The 23,657-nt window shown below is 36.6% G+C and overlaps 1 protein-coding gene across 1 annotated transcript in view; it reads right to left on the bottom strand.

The window, feature by feature from the left end:
- The window catches only part of LOC128692933 (claspin), a 51,965-nt gene that overhangs the window by 12,128 nt on the left and 16,180 nt on the right, over window positions 1-23,657 (bottom strand). Inside the window, exons 7-17 of the mRNA XM_070091985.1 lie at window positions 20,924-21,011; window positions 19,246-19,384; window positions 17,285-17,492; window positions 15,838-16,067; window positions 12,876-13,072; window positions 10,770-11,016; window positions 7,219-7,462; window positions 5,814-6,013; window positions 5,262-5,355; window positions 1,945-2,092; window positions 386-504 (exon numbers count right to left, since the gene is read on the bottom strand). Of these exons, the coding sequence (XP_069948086.1) occupies window positions 386-504; window positions 1,945-2,092; window positions 5,262-5,355; window positions 5,814-6,013; window positions 7,219-7,462; window positions 10,770-11,016; window positions 12,876-13,072; window positions 15,838-16,067; window positions 17,285-17,492; window positions 19,246-19,384; window positions 20,924-21,011 (1,914 nt within the window). The remainder of the gene's footprint in view (window positions 1-385; window positions 505-1,944; window positions 2,093-5,261; window positions 5,356-5,813; window positions 6,014-7,218; window positions 7,463-10,769; window positions 11,017-12,875; window positions 13,073-15,837; window positions 16,068-17,284; window positions 17,493-19,245; window positions 19,385-20,923; window positions 21,012-23,657) is intronic.

Below are 23,657 nucleotides of genomic sequence, written 5' to 3'. Positions count from 1 at the left end.
CACAATCATATTAATCCTGAAATTTCCCACTGTGCATCCACTGGAATCTAGAATTTATTTAGTTCACAGCCTGTATTACCTAAAATGCTGAAAATGTCGAACTAAGAAATTTCTGATTTTTAAAATGACTTAAACAGCACTACACAGTTTATGTAAAATAAAATTTACTATTATTGTTTCTCTTTAGATTGAAGGACCCAGTTCACTGACAGAAAAACCTGAAGAGAAATTTACAATCATTTTGTTTTGAATGAACATTTTTTTTTTTTTTTGGTGTGACCATAACCATTAGAACCTAACAAATTAGACATGCCAAAAGACTATAGTTGTATATTCTTACACTGATGCACATACATTGAAAATGATGAATTAACCAAAACCTCACCTGAACTGCCGTTGTCGCCCCTCACCATGCAACTCTCCATCCTCTAAGTACATTTCCTGCAGGAGCCGTATCTGTCGCTTATCAGAGTCCAGTAAGGTCTTTAAGTGAGCTCTTCCAACCTGTTAACACCAAGTTTACAATAATAAAAATGTGAATATGGTACTTGTCTTATATAAAGATGCCTGCTAAAATAAAACGTATGAATGTATATCAGTTGTAAATATTAATGCTGAAACAAATAGACGTGTGGTGTTCATATGCATCCATCCATATATCTATAGTGAATGCCTCTAATGAAAATTATTAACCCAACAGAATAACTAATCTAGACAAAACACTAGCAAAAACTGGAAAGGTGCAAAACCAAAGACAGCATTTTCACTGAAAATTACAGCCAGGCACAGAAAGCTGTCTTGAAATGTAAAGCGAACAAGCTCAGGAAATTTCACCATATCACAAAAATAACACCGAGACGAAAATCCCTGATAACAGTTTGAAATTCAACCAGGTTGACCGCTTTTCAAGATAACTTTTGTAAATACAGTGGACCCCCGGTTAACGATATTTTTTCATTCCAGAAGTATGTTCAGGTGCCAGTACTGACTGAATTTGTTCCCATAAGGAATATTGTGAAGTAGATTAGTTCATTTAAGACCCCCAAACATACATGTACAAACGCACTTACATAAATACACTTACATAATTGGTCGCATTGGGAGGTGATCGTTATGCGGGGGTCCACTGTATTACATAACAGCTTTTTTTTTTTTTTTTTAACAAGTCGGCCGTCTCCCACCGAGGCAGGGTGACCCAAAAAGAAAGAAAATCCCCAAAGAGAAAATACTTTCATCATAATTCAACACTTTCACCTCACTCACACATAATCACTGTTTTTGCAGAGGTGCTCAGAATATAACATTTTAGAAGTATATACGTATAAAGATACACAACATATCCCTCCAAACTGCCAATATCCCAAACCCCTCCTTTAAAGTGCAGGCATTGTACTTCCCATTTCCAGGATTCAAGTCCGGCTATATAAAATAACCGGTTTCCCTGAATCCCTTCACTAAATATTACCCTGCTCACACTCCAACAGCGCGTCAGGTCCCAAATACCATTCGTCTCCATTCACTCCTATCTAACACGCTCACGCAAGCTTGCTAGAAGTCCGAGCCCCTCGCCCACGAAACCTCCTTTACCCCTTCCCTCCAACCTTTTTGAGGACGACCCCTACCCCGCCTTCCTTCCCCTACAGATTTATACGCTCTCCATGATATTCTACTTTGATCCATTCTCTCTAAATGACCTAACCACCATAACAGCTGTTATGGTATTATTTTTTCTCAACTCAATTTGATTGTGTGTGGTTAAATATTATTATATTATGATTATTATTATAACCTAGCCTAATGTAATCTAACCTGATATAGCCTAACCTATCTTAAAATAAAGAAAATAAAATATGCAAGTTTACAATAAGAGTTAAGGAACTGATGTTGGGTGTCTCAAAGGAAAATTGAAGTAGGATAATGAGACTGGGTTGCTATATAACTAACCTGATCTCTTAAATCATTCTCATCATACTGTTCTAGATCCCCCTCTTCTTCATCCATGTTATCATCATCATCATCCTCTTCATCATCTGTATTCACATCAGAACCAGAGAGTTCGGCTTCATTCTCCAGAAAGTCTGCTCGGATACCACTATTATAAAAAAAATATTTAGGATTCGAGAAATTTGTCACATTATTTTATAATTCTTAAATTATAAGTGATCTAGGGAAGTGTGAAACAAATATCTGCTAATTACAGCAATGCTCAGGAAAACTATGGTAAAGTATAACTTAATTTTTATGCTTTAAAAAGAAATCAAACGAATAGCCAGTTATCCACAGCATAACATTTAACGATTGTAAAACTTTTTACTCTGGCTAAACTTGTAAAATCTGAAATCAAAGGTACTACTACAGTCATTTTATTAGACAGCTATTTATCATGCTTCTCTCAACCAACTGTAAATGTAATATAGTATATACATAAATCTATGTACAAATTTAAGTGGGAGAGCCCTTGTACAAATTACGTACTGGCGGATTCATCATTCCCCTTCAACTCTGTCATAATAAGTCTTCGAGTGATCACTGCAACAATGTTAAGGTATAAGTAAGGCCCAGCACTACATGACCTCTTAACCACCATCTTTACCTACACCTGATCAATTTCTTGCTTCTGTCTAGGAGCCCAGTGTACTTATTCAAGTACAGTTGTTGCACTGCTTCCGGTTGCGTGTAAATGAAAATATATGAAAGCCCTCTAGCACACCTCTATTCTTAATTTGTCCTTTATTCTGAGGCATTTTTTTTATAAAGCACATGTTATTTTCAGGATTTTTTACAACTCCCTTCTCTCCTACATTACCTACCACAAAAATTACAAGAGTTAGCAAGTTTTCCTGTTTTCAACTTTCACAGGCTTCACACATTCGTGAATTCCCAACCGCCAAATTCCCAGCCACCAAATCATATTTAAGTTTCCCGCCACCTGCGAGTCCCTACTACCCTCCCTCTGACCCCCGCAACTGGCAGCCAGCCCTCCCACCACTCAGTGTGGTGAGTGTTTTGTTTGTTCATTATTTGCTATTAAACTACAGTATAAATAATGTAAACCCATTCATGACTGCATATTGGAATGGCTATTTGGACAGGTATTAGACGGTGACATCATGTGTTTACTCTTGAACACAGCAAAGAATTAAACATTTCTGCTACAGCTAATAATAACAATAGTAATAATAATAATAATAGTAATAATAATAATAATAATAATAATAATAATAATAATAATAATAATAAATACAATATAATTGAAGAAGGAAATTGTACAAAAATACTACGAGGGAGTGGTTGACACATTGTCAGTGTGACTTTGTTTATGCTGGAGTGAGCATTAGTCTCCGTGCTCTTCTAAACTTTTCACAATAATTCATTGTGTTTGGTGCTTGTAGATTGAGTGCGACTGGAGTGGTAGAGGCAGTGGTTGAGGCAGCGGTTGAGGCAGTGATTGAGGCAGCTGTTGAGGCAGCGATTGAGGCAGCTGTTGAGGCAGCGATTGAGGCAGCGATTGAGGCAGCGATTGAGGCAGCGATTGAGGCAGTGGTTGAGGCAGCTGTTGAGGCAGCGATTGAGGCAGTGGTTGAGGCAGCTGTTGACGCAGCGATTGAGGCAGTGGTTGAGGCAGCGATTGAGGCAGTGGTTGAGGCAGCGATTGAGACAGCAGTTGAGGCAGTGATTGAGGCAGCGGTCGAGGCAGTGGTTGAGGCAGCGATTGAGGCAGTGGTTGAGGCAGTGATTGAGGCAGTGGTTGAGGCAGCGATTGAAGCAGCGATTGAGGCAGCAATTGAGGCAGTGGTTGAGGCAGCGATTGAGGCAGCGATTGAGGCAGTGGTTGAGGCAGCGGTTGAGGCAGTGGTTGAGGTAGCAATTGAGGCAGTGGTTGAGGCAGTGATTGAGGCAGTGATTGAGGCAGTGGTTGAGGCAATGGTATTTAATAACATACATGTTAATAATAATACATGTTATTAATAATAACATGTACTATTATTATTTATAACATATATGTTATTAAATACCACTGCCTCAACCGCTGAATTATTGTGAAATGTTTGGAAGAGCACGGAGACTAATGCTCACTCCAGCATAAACAAAGTCACACTGACGATGTGTCAACCACTCCCTCGTATTTTTGTACAATTTCCTTCTTCAATTATATCGTATTATTATTATTATTACTATTGTTATTATTAACAGTAGCAGAAATGTTCGATTCTTTGCTGTGTTCAAGAGTAAACACATGATGTCACCGTATAATACCTGTCCAAATAGCCATTCCAATATGCAGTCATGAATGGGTTTACATTATTTATACTGTAGTTTAATAGCAAATAATGAACAAACAAAACACTCACCACACTGAGTGGTGGGAGGGCTGGCTGCCAGTTGCGGGGGTCAGAGGGAGGGTAGCAGGGACTCGCAGTGGTTGAGGCATTGGTGGAGGCAGTGGTGGAGTCTGTGGTATTTAATAACATACATGTTTTTAAAGCATAACATGTATATATTTAGCACAATTTACGACGTTTTCATGTATTTTATGATTGTTCAGGTTCAACAAGTTAAGGAAGCAGTATTGTATTATATTTCCCTACAATATATTGGGGCACCAATCATTCACGGTTTTTCAACATTCGCGAGGCTCTTGATCCCCTAACCCTCGCGAAAGTTGAGGGAGACCTGTACTGGGTTTTAACCCTTTCAGGGTCAGAACCCCCTGATCTGATGTGAAACTTACTCTCAGGGTTGGAGAATTTAAAAAAAAAAAATTATTATGAAATGATAGAATTATTTTCAGAAGGTAACGAACCAAAAGTATGAAATCTGATGAAACGCTTATGAAATAACGCTCTCATGATATTTAAGCATCAGCGATTTTGCCCACTTTGAGCCCTATTATAATGTAGAAAAAGATACACATATACAGTGGAACCTTGGTACTCGAACAGCTCAGGATTTGAAAGCTTTATTTGGTAAACAAAATGCTCGGTAGTCAACCGTTTGCTCAGCACTCGACCAAACAAACACGACCTGCCAGAACTTCGCTGTAAACTATTCTGCATTTCTTGGTGTCTTTTTACATTATTTGCATAAGTAAGTCACCATGGGGCCTAAGAGAGTTAGTGATAACAGCAAACCAAAAAGAAAATTGGTTGGGAAAAATTTGTCATGTACTCGAACAGATTGGCACTTGAACAGCCTTCTGGAACCAATTAAGTTCAAGTGCCGAGGTTCCATATATACATACTTTTTTTTGTTTAACTTACCCCTTTAACTTGTCTTTAAAACCAGTGAATGATGTTCGAGGAATTTCATTTTCTTCATCATCAAATTCTATAGCATCCTGAGCATCCTCATCATCTGTCAATATAAAATTAATAAACGGAACCATTCATACTTTCAAGTATTATTATTTAACAGCGGTACATTACTTCCTCAACTTGAATGTTATAAATCATATTCATGTTCTGTATTCTACCAGGACAGTTTTTTTCAAGATGCACTTGTTAAGGGTTAGTAAGAATGTGTTATTGCAAATATTTGTTGCTCTACTGACGTTTATACAATGTGCCCCATGAGGATGGATAGCCAATATACCCACTTTAACCTCAATCACTCCTTTGAAATTCCCCCACCAAGTATTGTCCATAAGATTTGATAAAATATTTCTATAACATATAAAGTTTAGTGTCCAAGTGAATCATCATCAGCTCATTCAATACTACTTGTGTATCTTTTACTCACATAAGAACTCATGAAATCAGACACTGACAAAAGGCTGATATATACAAAACACTTTCATTCTATAACCTACTAACCAGAAAATTGCATAATCCTCTTCCTTTTCTTCCTGGCTTGCATCTTAGCCTGTCTGTTGTTTGCACCTTCCTCATCTGATGAATATATTATCATCTCTGGTTCAGGTCTTAACTCTTCATCCTCTGTACTGCCTAGTAAACTAGTTTCTGGTTTCTCGGTGTCACCTACATCATTCATAGAGTTTTCTTGAGAACCTTGGCTAAAAACAAAAAATACAGTACTGTATAATAAATATTTTTTTATTTATTAACACATTGGCCGTTTCCCACCAAGTCAAGGTGGCCCGAAAAAGGAAATTTTTCATCATTCACTCTATCACTGTCCTGCCAGAGGCGTGCTTACACTACAGTTATAAAACTGTAACATTAACACCCCTCCTTCAGAGTGCAGACACTGTACTTCCCATCTCCAGGACTCAAGTCTGACCCGCTGGATTCCCTGAATCCCTTCATAAATGTTACCTTGTCCACACTTCAACAGCACGTCAAGTCCTAAAAATCATTTGTCTCCATTCGCTCCTATCTAACACACTCATGCATGCTTGCTGGAAGTCCCAGCCCCCTCCCCTCAACCTTTCCTAGGCCGATCCCTACCCCGCCTTGCCTCCACTACAGATTTATACACTCGCAAAGTCATTATATTTAACCTGCTTTAATATATAGTATTTCAAGATCCAATAAGTGAGTTCAACCATTTAACGTATTTACTATAATTATTATTTCTATAAGAGGCTCGAAACACTGGAGGAGACAGACAATATACTGGATTATGAAGTCGGTGTCCTGCAAAGAAAGTGCAAATTATAATGAATATGTTTTCCCTCTTTGGATCAGGAAAAATATTTTTAAAAACTGTGGTAACTAATTAAAGATAATAATGAACCTGTAAGAATACTCAAGCTAAATGGAATAAATAGTGTAGAAAAACTTACACTTCTTAATGTATCTACTGGCTTTATACAATCATGGTAACACATGTAACACACTATATCTTTTTTTTTTTTTTAACACCAGCCATATCCCACCAAGGCAGGGTAGCCTAAAAACAAAAACGAAAGATCCTTTTTTCTAAATTTAATTTATACAGGAGAAGGGGTTACTAGCCCCTTGCTCTGGCAGTTTTGTCACCTCTTATGACACACATGGCTTATGGAGGAAAAATTCTGTTCCACTTTCCCATGAAGACACTATATCTTATTACCTTTAATCCCAGACTCTTCCCTATTTCCTCACATAAGTTAAAGTGTGGGAAAGCAGGTTTAAATGAATTTCTTATGCTTAACCTCATGAGTTTCCCTCCAAGGCAGTGAGGGTGACTCAATGAAGAAACCATTCATCTTCCCATCCCACTTCAGAGTGAATGAAACCAACAGAAAAATGGGAATAATAATAGAGCAATTCTTACGTGGTAAATTTTGCAGTACAGAGATTTAATAATTCTTCGTCATCACTGTGTTGGTCTTCATCTGGGTTGCACTTGTATGATACAAGGTCGGATACACTACTCTCATTTTTTTTCTTTTTGCCTCTCTCTTCCATACCTTGACTCGCAAAATGACCTGAACATAAGCCCACAAGTTCACCTATTTCTTGAGATGGGGTGAGGTTCTCTTCATACAAGTCCTTTATTTGGGTAGTTGGGGTCTTCTCTGATTAAGAAGAAGAAGCTATGTACTTTATAGGAATTAAATTTAACAGAAAGATTTGCATACTTTCTACGGCAAATTAATATGTTCTTATACAGAATAAAATACAAATACATATGCAATCTATGAACTTTACCCCATTCCTACTTTTAAACTGGGACGGGGTCAAATACACATGTCCAAATACAAGTACAATATTATCCAGAGGGCAAAAAATGGGGGTTACTGAGGTGATTTGTACATTGAAAGAGGATGGAGGAAAAGAGGATGACTTGGAAAGTGTATAAATCTGTAGTGGAGAGAAGGTGGGGTAGAGGTTGTCCTTGGAAAGGTATGAGAAGGTGAAGGAGGTTTTGTATGGGATGGGTTTGGACATCAAATAGGCATGCATGAGCATGTTATATAGGAGTGGAGGTAAGTGGATTTCATAACTTGACGTGCTGTTGGAGTGTAAGGTAACATTTTAATTTCTTTCCAAATCTGAAGTATAATACCTGTTTTTCTGTATCTGTATTTGTATGCGTAAATATAACTATGTATTTAGTCCCATCCTTGTTTTAAATTTTAGTTTTGGTTAACTTACACTGATTTTTTTTTTTATTAACACACTGGCCGATTCCCACCAAGGCAGGGTGGCTTTACCTGATATGTGTGAAAAATAATTTTAATATCAGAATGATGCAAAAAAGCTTTTTTTCAACAAATCAGCCATTTCCACCAAGGCAGGGTGACTCAAAAAGAAAGAAAAACCCAAAAAGAAGGAAAAAATTTTCATCGTAATTCAACACTTTCACCATCACTCAAACATAATCACTGTGTTTGCAGAGGCGCTCAGACACAACAGTTTAGACGTCCCTCCAACTGTCAATATCCCAAACCCCTCCTTTAAAGTGCAGGCACTGTACTTCCCATTTCCAGGACTCAAGTCTGGCTAACCAGTTTCCCTGAATCCCTTCATAAAATATTACCCTGCTCACACTCCAACAGCTCAAAAAATAACAACAAAATAACAAACTTAATATATAACAAAAATTGAATGTTATTTGTTTGGTAGATGGAATTCTTCATCAGCCAAATTTTTTACTCCTGACAATGCAATGTGATCAATTGGCTATAGCAGTTATAAAAATGAAACATATAAGAAACAAAAACTGGTTGCATATTACCAATAAATTAGAATCCTTGTCACATACAGATGCATTCACAGTAGTATCAATGCTGCATCAACAATCCCACATGTTCTCTTACTGTAATATCCAATGCAACAATACCAGGTAACTGGTACTGCTGCATCGCTCAGCACACTTGTGATGTGGATAACTACATTTCATCACTTACGAATCAGATCCAAAAAATATAACTATTTATTCACCACTGGGATTCCTTTGTGAGACTGATGCTGTGTTTGGCTTAATGCACAGTGGGTTGATTGATTGCTTCATTTCAGAAGAGCTAGCAAACAAACTTCTGACAGGATTAGATTAGATTAGATTTTGCCACCAAAGTGGCTAGTTTATAACAAAAGAAGGCACAATACCGTGACTGGAACAATACACAAATAACCCGCACATAGAAGAGAGGAGCTTACGATGACATTTCGGTGACTTTGTAAATGGTCCAAGTTGGACCGAAACATCGTCGTAAGCTCCTCTCTTCTATGTGCGGATTATTTGTGTATGGCTAGTTTATTGTGCATATCACATCCATCCTGTGGACAGTAGTACAAGAGCATATGAATACACAAAAGGTCTAAGAACTAGACCCCAAAATGGTTAACAGGAATACATTTGGATTTACGTATATCTACAGTTCACTTCGTCTAAGCTGTCGTATCTGAGCGCCTTTGCAAAGACAGTGATTATGTATGAATGATGGTGAAAGTGTTGAAAGATGATTAAAGTTTTTTCTTTCTTTCTGGGTTTTTTTACTTTCTTTTTGGGTCACCCTGCCGTGTTAAAAAAAAAAAAGTTCACATTTCTGTTACAAGCGAATTTAGATTTTTTTTAATATATATAGCATCATTAATAGGATATCTTGACATGTCACATAGATTATTATACTATCTCTATATTCCTCAATAAGCGGACAATTAAGCACATAGTGTTCAACATAGTGACTGGCTACATTTTCATCATAAACTCAATTAGTATTAAACACTGTCCACATCATAAATGGGTTTACTACATCTGTTACCAATGTGGCTGCAGCACTGGGGAAAATGAAAGGGAGGAAGAGTTCAAAGGAATATTTGCAAATTAGGAAAAATATCTTTCTGTCTTGATTCTGACGAGACAGTGATAGTGTGAATGATGGTGAAAGTACTTCTTTTTCAGGTCACCCTGCCTCAGTGGGAGAAGGCCATCATATTAAAAAAAAAAAAATATTCCTGATCTTTGGTATGACTGCTATCACTACACTCACTGCTCTGTGGAGTAGCCTCAGTGTACAGGATGATGAGTGTATCCACTAACTTAATCTTTGATCTACCTTTGATGAGTTTTGAGTCTTTCTACTCCAGGATCCTGGCTATGTGCCAGGCTCATCTGGTGGGACAACACTGAATAGCTGGCAAAGGTTGTAACCAAGGAAGAAAATGCTGTGGACCTTGGGCAAGACAATATTTATTCAATGGGATGAAATGATGGTACTGTATACAAGACCTGAATCAGTACCCCATTAAGAATAAGTCAGTCAAAGTCTACCTTGTCTACTGTCTACAATCCAAAGTAGTTTGTATCTCATCATCATATTCCTCCTTGTTCTTCCTTTTTATTAGATTAGGTGTACAATAAGATTTTTTTTTTTAACAAGTTGGCCGTCTCCCACCGAGGCAGGGTGACCCAAAAAAGAAAGAAAATCCCCAAAAAGAAAATACTTTCATCATCATTCAACACTTTCACCTCACTCACACATAATCACTGTTCTTGCAGAGGTGCCCAGAATACAACAGTTTAGAAGTATATACTTATAACAAGATTTATGACTCCAAATAAACAAAAATGCAAAATATCATTCCTTAGCAGCAAACTGCTTCCTGGCAGTTAATGGTCCAAGTCACATTGAAATGTTATCATAAGTTTCATTCCCCTATGCTCTAGCTATTTGTGTATTGCTCCAGTCACAGTCTGTGCCTTTTTATTCTTTGCATTCTTGTTCGTTGCCATTTCTTATGCACTGTTTCCATACATACCACATATTTCACATTCACCATACATGACAAGCTTCTTGGTCATTATCTTACTGTATCATAAAGTTCATTAAAAAGTACTTGTTTCACCACTCAAAAAGAAGAAAAATATAGGTACCTTACCTGTAAACTGTCCAGAGCATAGATCAATCAAATCATCTTTCTGTGAATCACCAATGTCTGTGAAATCTAGCATCAACTTGGCAATTGAATTAATCTTAGGTGATTCATGTTGTGGGAACTGTGAATCCTCCAACTGAGTTAAGTGAAGACTTAATCCCTCTGGGGATGGAGGAACAGAGTTACTGGCTGCAACAACATTACTAGAGTCTTGAGAATCCTCAATTGGTAAACTCAAGTCACGCTCTCTCTGAAAATAAATAATAACTACATTTTATAACGCAATAGTAGAAAAATTAATGTGATAAAGTATATTATCCTTTGTTAAGGAATGCATCAAATTTACAGCTAAACCTGCACTTGTATGCAAATACACTGTCTTTAATGTTGAAGAAATGTTTACAGGATTTTTTTAAATACTAAGTATGTCACAGATTCAAAGAATTACTGGTTATATGAAAAAAAGAAAACCATCTGATGAGAGAACTGCATTCAGGTGCAAGAAATGTAGTAAAACCTCAATATAATAAATCCCAATTTAATGGATTTCAGACTGAAATGACAAAATCTATGCCTGGATGTTCAGAAACAACATATACTCCATTAAATCAAGAACTATCCATTATTGTTAGTCCACCTGGTAAATTTATTTTGTTAAATCCAGAATTGTCCATTCGCTTGGTAAATTTATTTCAAATTAAGCAGATAAAGTCTGTTAAATGAAGAATTGTCTATTATTGCTATGGTCTCCTGGGAAAATTTATTTCAGATTAAATGGACAAACTCATTAAATTTAAATGTCAGTTAGTTATGATTGTGGAAAAACAATCACACAATTCAAATTTAAAGGACACCCCTCCCCAACTATCTGTCCATTAAGTTGAGGTCTCACTGTATGAAGGTAAATGTTCTCAGAGATGTTTCAGTACTGTGTTAGTATGGTCATTACAGATACCCATTATCTGTAATATATATATAACTATCAGTATGCCTGAGACCAGTACAATGCTCTGAACATTTAACCCTGATAGTGCAAGTACAAATCAAGCCACTTCATCAAGGCACTTGTACTTTCAAGACTTGAATACAGATGTACAATAATAGCAACCCTAAATAAAGTACTGAACAAAAAAAAATTCACATGAATTAATGGGAATACTGAAAAGCCTTTGATTAATACTAAAATTAAGAGCTTTGTTTTCTTACATTGATTATTACTGACCATGGAATATAAGCTTAGGTATCAATATTAAAGCCTGTATATTAATAACAATATTACAACATGCTCAGTATTTAAGCAAAAGGATCAATATAAATCTCCTTTGCTTTGTAATTAGAGCATCTCACTAAATCAAACATCAATATTTTTTTTTCAACACACTGGAAGTTTCCCACTGAGGCAGGGTGACCCAAAAAAGAAGAAAAACTTTCATCATCATTCATTCCATCACTGTTTTGCCAGAGGTGTGCCGATACTACAGTTCAAAAACTGCAACATATCTCCATCCCTCCTTCAAACATCAATATATTAAGCAAAAAATACTAGAACAATAAATTAACTTGTGTTACAAGTGAGTGGAGATGAATGGTTTTTGGGATGAGCTGTTGTAGTGTAAGCAGGATAATATTTTGTGAAGGGACTCAGGGACACCAGTTAGGTGGACTTGTGTCCTGGAGTTGGGAAGTACAATGCTTGCACTTTAACCCTTAAACGGTCCAAACAGATCGACGTTCAAATTCGTAGTGCTACAAAAGTAGATCTACTTTTTTTACATATTTTCAAATATAACAAAAAACAATGTAGATAAAAGTTTTTTTTACACGTTTTCACATGTAAAACAAAAAAAAAAGATCTACATTTTTTTACATACTTTCAGATGTTGAAAAAAACGTATATATATGTATGGACCATTTAAGGGTTAAAGGAGGGGGGTCTGAGATATTTGCTGTTAAGAGTGACATCTGAACTGTCATCTGTGCACCTCTGCAAAGACAGTGATTGTGTGTGAATGATGGTGAAAGTGTTTCTTTTTTGGGCCACCCTACCTTGGTGAGAGATAGCCGATGTGCTGATGAAAAGGAAAAAAAGTAACTATTCAGGTAACTCACTGAAGTATTGCTAGAGGAGTGAGACTTGGTCTTAGTAAAAGGAGTGAGAAAGGTAGTTTCCCCTTCACTCTCACTAGGATGACCACCTCTGTTGTGTTTCATTCCTCCTCCTGGCTGGTGTCCAGGAATCACAGAACCAAAAATTTCAAAACTTGAATCCATTGAAGTGGTACTGGCATCCTTATCCATACTTTCACCTGAAAATATCCAATTTAATTACTGTGTTCAGAGACATTCCAAAATCCATGCAAGTCATTTAGTGCTTTTAATTAGGTATAGAGGAGGGTCCCATTTCTATGGCTATTGTGTTCCCAATCCCCTGTGATAAGCAAAAATCACCGGTGGGTGGAAAAAACGTTTTTTCCAATATCAAATGCATCTAAAATACCTGATAATGTGTTTACACTAACATATATTAAATGCTCAATACAGTTAGGCATAATTTTTTTTTTAACAAAATCGGCTGTTACCCACCAAAGCAGGGTGGCCTGAAAAAGAAAAACAGATGCAAAAGTGAAATATATATATAGTATATACAATACTTACCTTAAAATATGGTGCTGGTCGCCCTTCCCTTACAGAACTATCGTGCGAAAACCACCGAAAATGTGGAACACTGAAAAAAGGGTGCCATATACATGGGGGCCTCCTGTACCAAATTTTGGACCTGATATGAACCTAAAGTAAACGTTCTAAAAAAGATCTAACATCATAATATTCATTAAAATGTTTACCACCTTGATGGGGTGGGAAGGCATTTGTTTAGTAAGATTAGGCAAGGGAAGAGAATGAGAAGAATCATTACTAGTCTATCAGTTAAATTTTTAGTGTTTTGTTCCCCTTAGAAATATGCTATCAGTAAAGAGGGTATCTGTATCAACACCATCTATCTAGACACTGTAAATGCAATTCAAGTGTATGAATGAGCACATAATAATAATAATAATAGGAGTGAGTGAGGAGTGAGTGTAGGAGTGAGGAAGAGCCAGTTGTGAGTGTGGGGGAAGTTCGTGAGGCAGTAGGTAAAATGAAAGGGGGTAAGGCAGCCGGGATTGATGGGATAAAGATAGAAATGTTAAAAGCAGGTGGGGATATAGTTTTGGAGTGGTTGGTGCAATTATTTAATAAATGTATGGAAGAGGGTAAGGTACCTAGGGATTGGCAGAGAGCATGCATAGTTCCTTTGTATAAAGGCAAAGGGGATAAAAGAGAGTGCAAAAATTATAGGGGGATAAGTCTGCTGAGTATACCTGGTAAAGTGTATGGTAGAGTTATTATTGAAAGAATTAAGAGTAAGACGGAGAATAGGATAGCAGATGAACAAGGAGGCTTTAGGAAAGGTAGGGGGTGTGTGGAACAGGTGTTTACAGTGAAACATATAAGTGAACAGTATTTAGATAAGGCTAAAGAGGTCTTTGTGGCATTTATGGATTTGGAAAAGGCGTATGACAGGGTGGATGGGGGGACAATGTGGCAGATGTTGCAAGTGTATGGTGTAGGAGGTAGGTTACTGAAAGCAGTGAAGAGTTTTTACGAGGATAGTGAGGCTCAAGTTAGAGTATGCAGGAAAGAGGGAAATTATTTCCCAGTAAAAGTAGGCCTTAGACAAGGATGTGTGATGTCACCGTGGTTGTTTAATATATTTATAGATGGGGTTGTAAGAGAAGTAAATGCGAGGGTCTTGACAAGAGGCGTGGAGTTAAAAGATAAAGAATCACACACAAAGTGGGAGTTGTCACAGCTGCTCTTTGCTGATGACACTGTGCTCTTGGGAGATTCTGAAGAGAAGTTGCAGAGATTGGTGGATGAATTTGGTAGGGTGTGCAAAAGAAGAAAATTAAAGGTGAATACAGGAAAGAGTAAGGTTATGAGGATAACAAAAAGATTAGGTGATGAAAGATTGAATATCAGATTGGAGGGAGAGAGTATGGAGGAGGTGAATGTATTCAGATATTTGGGAGTGGACGTGTCAGCGGATGGGTCTATGAAAGATGAGGTGAATCATAGAATTGATGAGGGAAAAAGAGTGAGTGGTGCACTTAGGAGTCTGTGGAGACAAAGAACTTTGTCCTTGGAGACAAAGAGGGGAATGTATGAGAGTATAGTTTTACCAAAGCTCTTATATGGGTGTGAAGCATGGGTGATGAATGTTGCAGCGAGGAGAAGGCTGGAGGCAGTGGAGATGTCATGTCTGAGGGCAATGTGTGGTGTGAATATAATGCAGAGAATTCGTAGTTTGGAAGTTAGGAGGAGGTGCGGGATTACCAAAACTGTTGTCCAGAGGGCTGAGGAAGGGTTGTTGAGGTGGTTCAGACATGTAGAGAGAATGGAGCGAAACAGAATGACTTCAAGAGTGTATCAGTCTGTAGTGGAAGGAAGGCGGGGTAGGGGTCGGCCTAGGAAAGGTTGGAGAGAGGGGGTAAAGGAGGTTTTGTGTGCGAGGGGCTTGGACTTCCAGCAGGTATGCATGAGCGTGTTTGATAGGAGTGAATGGAGACAAATGGTTTTTAATACTTGACGTGCTGTTGGAGTGTGAGCAAAGTAACATTTATGAAGGGGTTCAGGGAAACCGGCAGGCCGGACTTGAGTCCTGGAGATGGGAAGTACAGTGCCTGCACTCTGAAGGAGGGGTGTTAATGTTGCAGTATAATAATAATAATAATAATAATAATAATAATAATAATAATAATAATAATAATAACCAACACTTTTCCTAAATAAATTACTAAATGTAAAAAGAAACTATAAAGTTGGGTCCTCTCTCTTGGGTCACCCCCACTTCAGTGGGAGATGACTGGTGTGCTAAAAAATAATAATATATGAACAAAAATGGATAATAAATAAACAAATATATAAATATTATCATCATCATCATCCTTTTGGCCAGTTTTGGTTACATAAGTTATAAGAATGTTAATCACATCTATTATAGAACAGTTAAAACTGTTGTAACAATACTCACTCTTTTTGCAGGCCTGAGAAGAAAATAGATCCTCAGTACTAGAACGAGTGATGGAAGGTACACGTGAAGAGTTAGCACAAGGCAATGTTTGAATATCTTGGGATTCTTCCCAATGCAATTTAAGCTGCTCACTGTTATCCTCCTCTTCATCGTCATCTTCCACAGAAATCCTTTCCCGTGTGCTGGGCATCTCAATGGTATCATTACTGTCATCTTCATTTACTTCTGGCCTGCAATTACAAATTCTTAATGATTTTCAGAAATTGTAAATTCTCAACATAACTTACAAACTAATAATTTATGCATTTTTGGAGTGAACTACTACATTCGTTATTTAACATATCTGCAGCAAACATACCTCTTCTTTTATCCAGTGGCACAATCAGAATAAGATAAAAATATCATATTAGTATTTGTGTATCTTTGACAAAAATAAATCCTAAAACCCACTGTAATGCACTAAAACTTTTTGCTTTAAAGGGTGGCTAACATGTGTAAAATTTTGTTAAAAGATAATCATATGACACCATGCATGAAAACTACAGAGCAGAGTACTTTTTAAACCTCCAAGGCATTTGTAAAAGTTGGCAGCATTCAACAATGGGTTATACCTTTATATATCTTTGATATTTCAACATTTTCATCAGATACAAGTCAAAAATGCTTGTAATATTGGTAGATAAATAACTGTTCCTTGCAGAGATCAAACAACTTTTCAAAGACTTCATTTAAAGACTAATAAATGCACATCAGGTAACCTTCAATACAATAACTGAAAACTAGATGTACTGAATATTTAAGGTAACAAAGCTCAATACAGTATATTGAAGCAGCAGTGTTCATATGGAAAAGACACAAATGCACAAATTACAGGGCAATTACAAATATAGATTAAATGATTTGACTACGATGTTCTGACACTCTGTTTTAGATTAGTATAGTATTCTATAAGAATGTTGCAGTTTTTCATTTCATGTTAAATTATTCCACACCTTTGGCCCTTAAATTTGCAACAATTTTTGTGGATGTTCAATCCAAAGAATGTTTCAAAGGATATTCAATCCTAGAATGTGCATGAGATAAGTGGCTTTGCAATTTTTAATGAATATGTTCTATTAGTCTGGGACTGCTGCTAACACTTTACCCACTTTTTTAATAGAAAGTGTCTCAGAATACCATTGTTCTGGGTCACTTAGCAATACATACACTAATTTAACTGAAAAATACCATTTCATATACTGTACAAAGCAGCAGAGTCTGCTGAAACACTAAGTAAAACAAAAAATTAATCATAATTTTCTTATAAAGCCTTTTTATATACCAGTCGTCTCCCACCGAGGCATCTGTATCTGCATCAAATACAAATCATAATAGTTCTCTACATTAATTTTAAAGCCTTATGTGCTGCAAAGATAGAAAATAACAAGAGATTACAAAAAATACATACCCATCATTATCATCATCATCATCAGCCTCCTCCATGTCTTCATCATCATCTTCTTCTGCCTCTTCATCTACATATATACTTTGTTTACGCTTTTTATCTTTGATGATGATGTCGTTTTCTTCCGGCTCAGATTCTGTTTCATAGTCTGTGTCACTTTTATCAGTGAGCTCAGCCTCTTCATCTGGAAGGTCTCCATCACCATCGTGATCTATGAAGAATCAATTACGTACAATAAATTTAAATTTGAATTTACAATGTAAATTAAAAAAATTACTGTAGAAAAGTAAAGGTTAAGCAACTCTGTGGCTACCAAAGTAAAATTTGCAAGACTGAAGAATAAATCAAATAGAGTCATACCCCCAAATCTGTAGAGGATTTTTATGTCACTCTTAATCTTATTAATGCTGATATTCATAAGACAGATATACCATTATAAAAAGAAGTTTGTGTAGAAAAGGGGAAGGAGGGACAGAGGGAGGGGGGAGAGAGGAAAGACGAAGAAATAAATATAGAAGGGGGGGAATAACCAGACAGAAAAAAAGTTGGAAAAATAGGTGACATACTTGTGCATTAACTGTGCTCAGGTTTTACCCTCATTATCTGAGAACCTTTATCTTTGATTCAACATTATTGCTGAAATCTGCTTGCAGTATGTTGAAGAGTCTTGGGTCACAGACAGTCACAGTGTGCTCACTAACTGTATCTATGGCCACCTATCCTTCACTGGTTTATTCCACACTTTCTCCCATAAATTTCACCCCAGTAAACTGTTATAGGAGAGTGCAGGTTAGGGACCAGTCCCTCAAGTTCATTCAAAGTACATACGTATATATTATCAAGTTTCTCTCTTCAGTATTCTCAAGAGGACAATCTAAATGCTTTGAAGTGTTCACAATAGTTTAGATGTTTATTGTAAAGTAAAAGGACACAAGTGCAACTAATGTGACATTTTATTGTGGCAACGTTTCACTCTCCAGGAGTTTTGTCAAGCCGTTACAAACAGTACATGGACACAGAGGGTATATATAGGCTCAGAGTGAGGTGCAATACTAGAGGTAGTAGAAGTAGTAGTGACTTAAGTTGTAGTAGTAATACAATATGGTAGAGCAATTAACTTGTACATGAGTAAAAGGATATAAAAGCTATTACTTGGGTAACATAAAAACAGGTTAGACAATTATAGACTGGATAGAGAAGGCCTGTTTCAGTGTTCACTCTCTGTAATGTGCTTTGTGTAGTATTAACAGGAGAGACTATGTGATTGCAGGGTTTATTGCTTTCAGGAGGATTCTTGCTAAGACTTCAGAGATGGTGAAACTGCCTTTGTTTTGTTTAATTGTATTCGAAACAGCGATTAGTGCTGTTGATTCTATGAGGGCAACATACAACCTTTGTACATTTTCAAACTCTGCTATTTCTTCTTCCTTGAAAGGCACTGTGAGCACTAATTAATATTCAGGATGTGAAAGCACAAGTGATTTGTCCAGTACCATTTGTCAAGTATCATTGCTCTTCTACTTCTGCGATTCTAATATTCCATCTTGTTATTTTTCTGGCCTTTGCTGCATTTGTCTTACAGTGTTCCAAATGACAGATCCTCTGACATAATTATGTATTCCTAAGACTTACCTGTTCGTTAAGTTCAGTGATATAGTCTGGCTGCATTCTGTATACTGTGCCATTTTTGGTTAAAAAATTACAGCACTGAACATAATATTATTTTCATTTGCCCATTGGAAGATTTTGTTTGCATCATCATTGGCAAATCATGTGCCTTTTCAGTACATTACTGAGAACTGGTATATTAATTAGCAAGAATGGTACAACAATTTTCATACAGTAAATAGAAATCATAAATTAACAAAAGATTTTAATGGCCTTCAGATTTTTTCAAGGTAACATTAAAATTGATTACACTCAACAGAACACCACTTAACAGAGTTAATAACGAAGTGCTTTACCTTGAATAACTTGTTCAGTCTCCAGAAACTGCTTTTCCTTTACTCTCCTCATCCTTTCCTTTTCACGCTGCTCTCTAATCTTGGCTTTAAGAGTTGTCTTCAAGGACACCAGACGAGCTCCAGGGACTGTTTCCGCAGGCTAGAGCAAGGGACTATTCAGATGAAGATGGGATTTCTGATTACTGTACAGGAGGGCCCAACATATACAGCACCTCCTTTTCAGTGTTTCACATTTTCACTGGCTTCATACTGAGCCATAGCTCATTAAGTTCCACATGCCGGCAATTGTCGCTGGTGGGTAGAACAATGGCTCAATTGAAAGCCAATGAAAACGTGGAACACTGAAAATCAGTGCTGTATATGGGGCCCTCTTGTACTGGTATTAATGAAGGACTGTGCACATATACACTCAACATTAAATACTGGATTACCATATTTTATGGCAAACGAAACACTCCAGTGTCAATTCTGACTGGCTAAATTTTTTGGGGGGAAAAAAAAAAAAAAAAAAAAAAAAAGATAAATGGTACTTCAGCCTCCAAGATGCTTAGTAAATTTTCAAGACTTATTTTGGGAAAAAAAAAAAAATAGTATCTTGAATGCTGTAAAATATGGTAATTCACCTAATGTAACATGCAATAAGTAAAAATTCAAAACCATTACAATAATAATCTGTGAATGAAATCTTTAGTACTAAAAGCCAATAAATAATAATAATAATAACTGGTAGAAGCCTCCAGCTCAAGCTAAACGTTTTGTCAAAAAGATTCCTAGTGTTGCATGTCTTGTACTGCATTCTTAATACTATATACACTATATTTTTATTACATATTCACCACTTTCTCACACCAGCCATCTTTTTTATTTTTAAACCGAAGGTTAATACCTTTCATTTATAACAATTTTCTTTAATTCTATTACTTTCTCCTCTTTTTATGTTAACTACTCCCTTCTCTCACATGCCTTTTATTTTTAATCTAGTTAATATTAAGTAATAATAAGACATTAGTCAATCCTCTATCTAGTCGACATTAATGCTTAACATATACTACAGTAGAACCCTTGTATCTGCAGATTTGGTTTCTGCAATTTGTTATCCATGGTTTACCATGGCAAAAAAGTAACCCTTAATTTTACTTAATAATGACACCAAAGTGAAATAACAGCACTGCTGGCAGTTCTTCAAAGCCTACAAGAAGCTGTGAAGTGCTGCTCATCAGTGAAAAAGTGCTAATTCTCCACTTATTGAGCATAATTTATCAATTAAATTCTTTATCACGGGTATGTATGTAAACGAAAAACGACTTAACCCTTAAATTGTCCAAACGTAGATCTACGTTTGCTCGCGTAGCACTCCGAACTTAGATCTACGTTTTTTACATGGTTTCTTATGGTGAAAATCAAGGTCGGAGCTCTACGCGTGCAAACGTAGATCTACGTTTGGACAGTTTAAGGGTTAAATACAGGGTTTGATACTATCTGCAGTTTCAGGTATCTCTGGTAGGACTTGGAACGTAATCCCTGCAGATACAGGAGACCACTGTAAAGCAAAATTTCTTGAAATTGAAGGAAATTTTATAATGAAGAATATTTCACGGCAGTGAAAGAAACTTCATGATAATGATTGTTACGATTCCTGGCATTTATCATAAGTAGACTGTAAACATATCTATCTAACCTGTTCTTCTTCGGCCTCCAAGGTGACAGTCACATTAGATGCCACAAGCTTTTCACTGCCCTCTTCATTCTTTTCCTTACTTACAATGCTGCAAAAAATAGATATACAAGTTAACAGATATAAGCTGCATTTCAACTGTGAATATTTTTTTTTTTTTCAACAAGTCAGCCGTCTCCCACCGAGGCAGGGTGACCCAAAGAGAAAGAAAATCCCCAAAAAGAAAATACTTTCATCATCATTCAACACTTTCACCTCACTCACACATAATCACTGTTTTTGCAGAGGTGCCCAGAATACAACAGTTTAGAAGTACTAGTATATACGTATAAAAATACAAATTATTTTATATTTATGAAAACAAGCACAAACTAGGACAATGCACAAATAATATGTACCGTAATTATTTTTTTAATACATCAACTGTTTCCCACTGAGGCAGGTGGCCCAAAATTGTAAGAAACACCTAATCATCACTCTATCACTCTTGCCAGAGGGGCACCAATACTACAGTATTGTGCTGTAATTATGGTTGAATATATAATTCTAGTGTGGTACTGGTGTTGCATCAATCCTGTTTTGGGTTATGAATTAAAAAAAATTTTCTTCTTCTTTCAACAAACTGGCCATATCCCACCAAAGCAGGGTAGCCCAAAAAGAAAAACAAAAGTTTCTCATTTTAACATTTGCAACGTATACAGGAGAAGGGGTTACTAGCCCCTTGCTTCTAGCATTTTAGTTACTGTTATTATACATACATACACCAAACCTTCACTGAGTTACATTTTCGTTCCTTTTTCATCAAAGACTGCAAGAAAAGAGCTCTTCAGATCATTAATTCTCCACGCACCAACACCACTCCTAACAAAGTTATAATTCTTCCCAACAGCCAGGTTGCACTGAACGTTTCTAAAGTACTTTCACAAGCTAACACCAGAGTCGCCATCGCTTCTAGCACTTCAATAAAGGATCTGACCAGGACAAAATCAAAGCACCACGAACCAGTCAATGCAGGAGTTTACACTATACCCTGTGGAGGCTGCGACAAGATTTATGTAGGTGAAACAGCAAGAAACCTCGACACCCGCCTCAATGAACACATTTACGCATGTAGGAACGATAACCTGAACAACGCCTGTGTACAACACCAAAATTCCTCCAGTCATCTCATGAAATTCAGGGATGCCCAATTAGTGATCGAAGAAACTAATTTCCGCAGACGCAAGTGCCTCGAGTCAGCACTAATCGCTGTTTCGAATACAATTAACCCCTTGACTGTCGCAACCCCCAATCCTGTGTTGTATCCTGGTGTCCCAAAAAAAAAAAAAAAAAAACTTATGAAATGATAGAGAATCTTTTCCCGAGTGTAATGACACCAAAGAAATGAAAATTGATGGAAAACTGACGAAATTATGCTCTCGTGAAGTTAGCGACCTCAGCAATATTTACAAATCGGCGATTTCGCCCACTTTGAGCCCTATTTTCAGCTAATTCCATTGTTCCAGTCGACCAAACTCATAGCTATTTCTTTAGAACTCCATTTTTTCTATCAATTGAGTACAAGAAACTGCCCATTTACCGATTTCAACTAACCAATAATGTGGTCAGAAATTTGCAATTTGGCCAATTTCACGAAAATTAAAAAATATGACAATTTCAAAATAAGGTCCAGAATGAACAATGCAGACATTCCTGGTTCTAAAATAACATTTTCTTTGTTCATCAGTCATGTCTCCAGGCCCCTCTGATATTACTCTTGCTTTCTATTTTGGATTTTTATTCAAACAAAAAATATTAGACTTACTATTATGCAGACTACTGTAATACTGTAATAATTGTATAAATAACATCAACCCATTCATGACTGCTTATTAGAATGGCTAGCTGGACATTTATTGGACAATGACATCATTTGTTTACTTTTGAACATTGGCAAAAGTCAAACATTTCCCCTACTTTGAGCTCCATTTCCAGGTTCTTTTTATAGTAAAATCAATCAAAATCACCTCTATTTCTATAATATGTTTTCCATTCTATCAAATGAGACCAAGAAAACGAGAATACAACCATAAATACTATACGACAATAGACCATAAAGTCGGCATTTTAATTAACCCTTTGAGGGTCGACAGGCCCTCTCCGAAACACGTTCTCAGGGTCGGCCAAATTTAAAAAAAAAAAAAAAATTATTTTCTCTTATGAAAAGATAGAGAATCTTTTCCCGATCATAAAGACACCAAAAGTTTGAAATTTGATAGAAAACTTACGAAATTATGCTCTCGCAAAGTTAGCGGTCTCGGCGATGTTTACGCATCGGCGATTTTGCCCACTTTGAGCCCCATTTTCGGCCAATTTCGCTGTACTAGTCGACAAAAAACATGAATATTTTGCTAGAACTCCATTTTTTCTATCGAATGGGTGCAAGAAACCACCCATTTATGAAATTCAACTATCCAGTACAGTGGTCAGAATTTAGCAATTTTGCCAATTTCACACAAATTTCAAAAGCTGCCAATTTCCAAATAGGGTCCAGAATAAACAAGAAAGACATTCCTGGCACTAAAATGACATTTCCTCTAGTCATTAGTCATGTCTCAAGGCCCCTCTTATATTCTTTTGCTTTCCATTTTGAATTTTTATTCTCACAAAAAATATAAGATTTACTGTTATGCAGACTACTGCATTAGTGTAAAAAATGGTATAAATATTATTGGTGCACTTGTGAAAGAATATTAGA

This window comes from Cherax quadricarinatus, chromosome 38 (assembly GCF_038502225.1).
Source record: "Cherax quadricarinatus isolate ZL_2023a chromosome 38, ASM3850222v1, whole genome shotgun sequence".
NCBI lineage: Eukaryota > Metazoa > Arthropoda > Malacostraca > Decapoda > Parastacidae > Cherax > Cherax quadricarinatus.
This window is presented reverse-complemented; position numbering and strand designations above follow the sequence as displayed.